Source organism: Meleagris gallopavo, chromosome 29 (genome assembly GCF_000146605.3).
Source record: "Meleagris gallopavo isolate NT-WF06-2002-E0010 breed Aviagen turkey brand Nicholas breeding stock chromosome 29, Turkey_5.1, whole genome shotgun sequence".
In the NCBI taxonomy this organism is placed as follows: Eukaryota; Metazoa; Chordata; class Aves; order Galliformes; family Phasianidae; genus Meleagris; species Meleagris gallopavo.
In genome coordinates this window covers 3,797,458-3,799,876 of record NC_015039.2, presented here as the reverse complement: position 1 = coordinate 3,799,876, position 2,419 = coordinate 3,797,458, and the positions used below count along the sequence as shown (strand labels likewise).

The 2,419-nt window shown below is 65.9% G+C and overlaps 2 protein-coding genes across 2 annotated transcripts in view; both read right to left on the bottom strand.

Annotated features, from left to right (window-relative positions):
- The window catches only part of LOC104914626, a gene marked incomplete at its 3' end in the record, with an annotated part of 3,660 nt that extends 1,247 nt beyond the window's left edge, over positions 1-2,413 (bottom strand). Inside the window, exons 1-5 of the mRNA XM_019623355.1 lie at positions 1,031-2,413; positions 799-960; positions 430-609; positions 268-361; positions 6-198 (exon numbers count right to left, since the gene is read on the bottom strand). Of these exons, the coding sequence (XP_019478900.1) occupies positions 6-198; positions 268-361; positions 430-609; positions 799-960; positions 1,031-1,544 (1,143 nt within the window). The remainder of the gene's footprint in view (positions 1-5; positions 199-267; positions 362-429; positions 610-798; positions 961-1,030) is intronic.
- The window catches only part of COASY (Coenzyme A synthase), a 3,017-nt gene continuing 2,543 nt past the window's right edge, over positions 1,946-2,419 (bottom strand). Inside the window, exon 8 of the mRNA XM_010724718.3 lies at positions 1,946-2,374. Coding sequence (XP_010723020.1) covers positions 1,946-2,374 — 429 coding nt within the window. The remainder of the gene's footprint in view (positions 2,375-2,419) is intronic.

The window sequence follows — 2,419 nt, the reverse complement described above, 5'->3', positions numbered from 1 at the left end:
CCCACCCCGCGGACCTGCAGGACCTCGTCCACCTCCTGGGCGGCGTCGAGGAACAGCTGCGCGCAGTGCTGCAGGTAGCGGCGGTACAGCTGCTGCGTCTCGGTGTCCAGCGCCCGCAGCTCGTGGCCCTCGGGGTCGGCGCGCCGCGCGTTGTCCATGAAAGCGGTGAGCACCGGGCCGCACTCCACCAGCGTCATGCTACGGGAAAGCAGCCACCCTGGGCTCACAGCCCATCGTGGGTCCCTCACCTCACCCCACGGCACTCACTGGATGTTGAAGGGCCGCAGAACGATGGCCAGGCTCTCGCACAGCCCCTCCAGCGCGAACTTGCTGGCGCAGTACACGGCATTGAAGGGCACCCCTGGGGCAGAGTGGCAGCTGAGAGCTGCGTCTCTCCCCCCGCAGCCCCGCGGGCGGCCCCATGCCCACCTTGCAGCCCCCCGACGCTGCTGGACACGAGGATGCGCCCGGTGCGGCGGCGCTTCATGGCGGGCAGGAAGGCCTGAATGGTGCGTGTGGTGCCGAAGACGTTCACCTCGAACACTGCTCTCATGGCCTGCTCCGAGCACATCTCCAGGGGAGCCATCAAACCCACCCCCGCGTTGCACACTGTGGGGTACGGTGCTGGTGAGCAGGTGTCGCATAACCCCAGCACGGTTTGGATAGAGAGACGTGGGAACCCGGCCCCGATCCTTCTCTCTGTGCCGCAGCACACCCATCCCCAGGGCTGCAGGGCCATCCAGGCCCATCCCCATATCAGGACCAGCTCCCAGCTGTGCCCCGGAGAAGATGCCGTACCCAAAACGTCCGGGTGCTGCCCCCGCATGCAGCGCACGGCCGCAGCCAGCGAGAGCGGGTCGGTGACGTCCAGCTGCAGCAGCTCCAGCGTGTCGGGGCAGCTGCCCCCCAGGCGCTCCAGCAGCTGCTCACCCTTGGCCAGGTCACGCATAGTGGCAAACACTGTGGATAGAGTGCAGCCGTGCTGTGCTCTGCGGTGCTGGGACCCCCACCCACGGCATCGTCCCTTTACCTTTGAACCTGCGGGCAGCGTCAGCCGCCAAGCGCACCGCCAGCCCCAGCCCGATGCCCGAGGAGCAGCCGGTGATCAGCACCGTGGTCTTCTCCATGGGCACCGCGGTTCTCTCCACAGCTGACAGTGCTGGGCGCGGGGCCGCGTGGTTTATAAAGGCTGGGCTCCCTCCCACCCTCCCGCCGTGTTGTGTCTGCCCGCTTATCTCAAGGCCCTCCACCTGCAGCTGAGGCGATAAGGACCCCGCGCTGCTGCCACAATCCCCCCAGCCCTGCACCAGCCCGGGACGGCCCCGAGCTGCCCCACATCCTGTGGTACTTTTTCCCTGCATGCCACCCACATTCCCTCTGTGTAGGTCACGAGCTGCTCCCTTCAGCTCATTAGAAACAATCTGCGTGCTGGAGGGCAGCAGAGACAGACACAGGAGCCCAACGGCACCGAGCACCCAGGGCTTTAATAGCCCCTCGTGCTGACCGCCAGCACTGGGAAGAAAAGGCAGAGAAAACCCCGCCATGGGGAGCCTGGCAGAGTCTCTTTCAATACAAAGGCACTGTGTGTAACTGGGGCCGCCCTTGGAGCACCACAGTCCTCCCAAGGCTGCCCCGGGGCCCCATATTTTGCTGCTCCAGCCTTTGCCAGCTCCTGCCCGGGCACCACCCAGCTTCCAGTGGGGCAGCAGAGCCCTCCTCCTGTGGCTCTACGCTCTGTGGGCAGTCCAGCATAGGGCAGGCTGGGTGCTGGCAGGATCAAGCATGTCTCTGGGCTGCCGCAGCCCCTGGGGCAATTCCCATCCTCTGGGATGCTGTCCGCTCCCGCTGGTGCTCAGCGCCTTCATTCTGGCATAGCAGGGATGCAGCACTCAGGCGTGGGGGCTCTGCCCTCCTCCTGGGGGGCTCTGAGTGGCACAACCCCACATCAGGAGGGCCCGTCCCAGCCATGCTGTGTGGCCCTGGGGTAGTACTTGAGGAAGATCTTCCTGGCAATCTCCAGCGTGTCACCGACGGGTGTCGCAGGGTAGCGCTTCCCATTGTAGATGAAGCCCCTCTCCACTTGGAAGACAGCCTGGTTGAACTGCTCCTGGTGGAAGGGGCTGCCCGTGTTCAGGCTCTCCACCAGCAGAGAGACGAAGAGGCTCCAGCGCACCCCATAATAATCCAGCACCAGGCCTGCCAGCTGCTTGTTGGCGTAGTCCAGGATGTTCCCGCTGGGCCCCCACAGCGTCACCTGGTTGCGGGCGTTGTGCTCGTACTGCTCAGCCTCGCGCTCGCTGGTGGCGACGGCGCGGGCGGATTGCAGCGTTCGGCCCAGCAGGAAGAGGCGCTGGGAGCCCAGCAGCGCGTCCAGCTCGGGCAGCAGGTCGTACAGCAGAACCCCGCCAGCCGCCAGCAG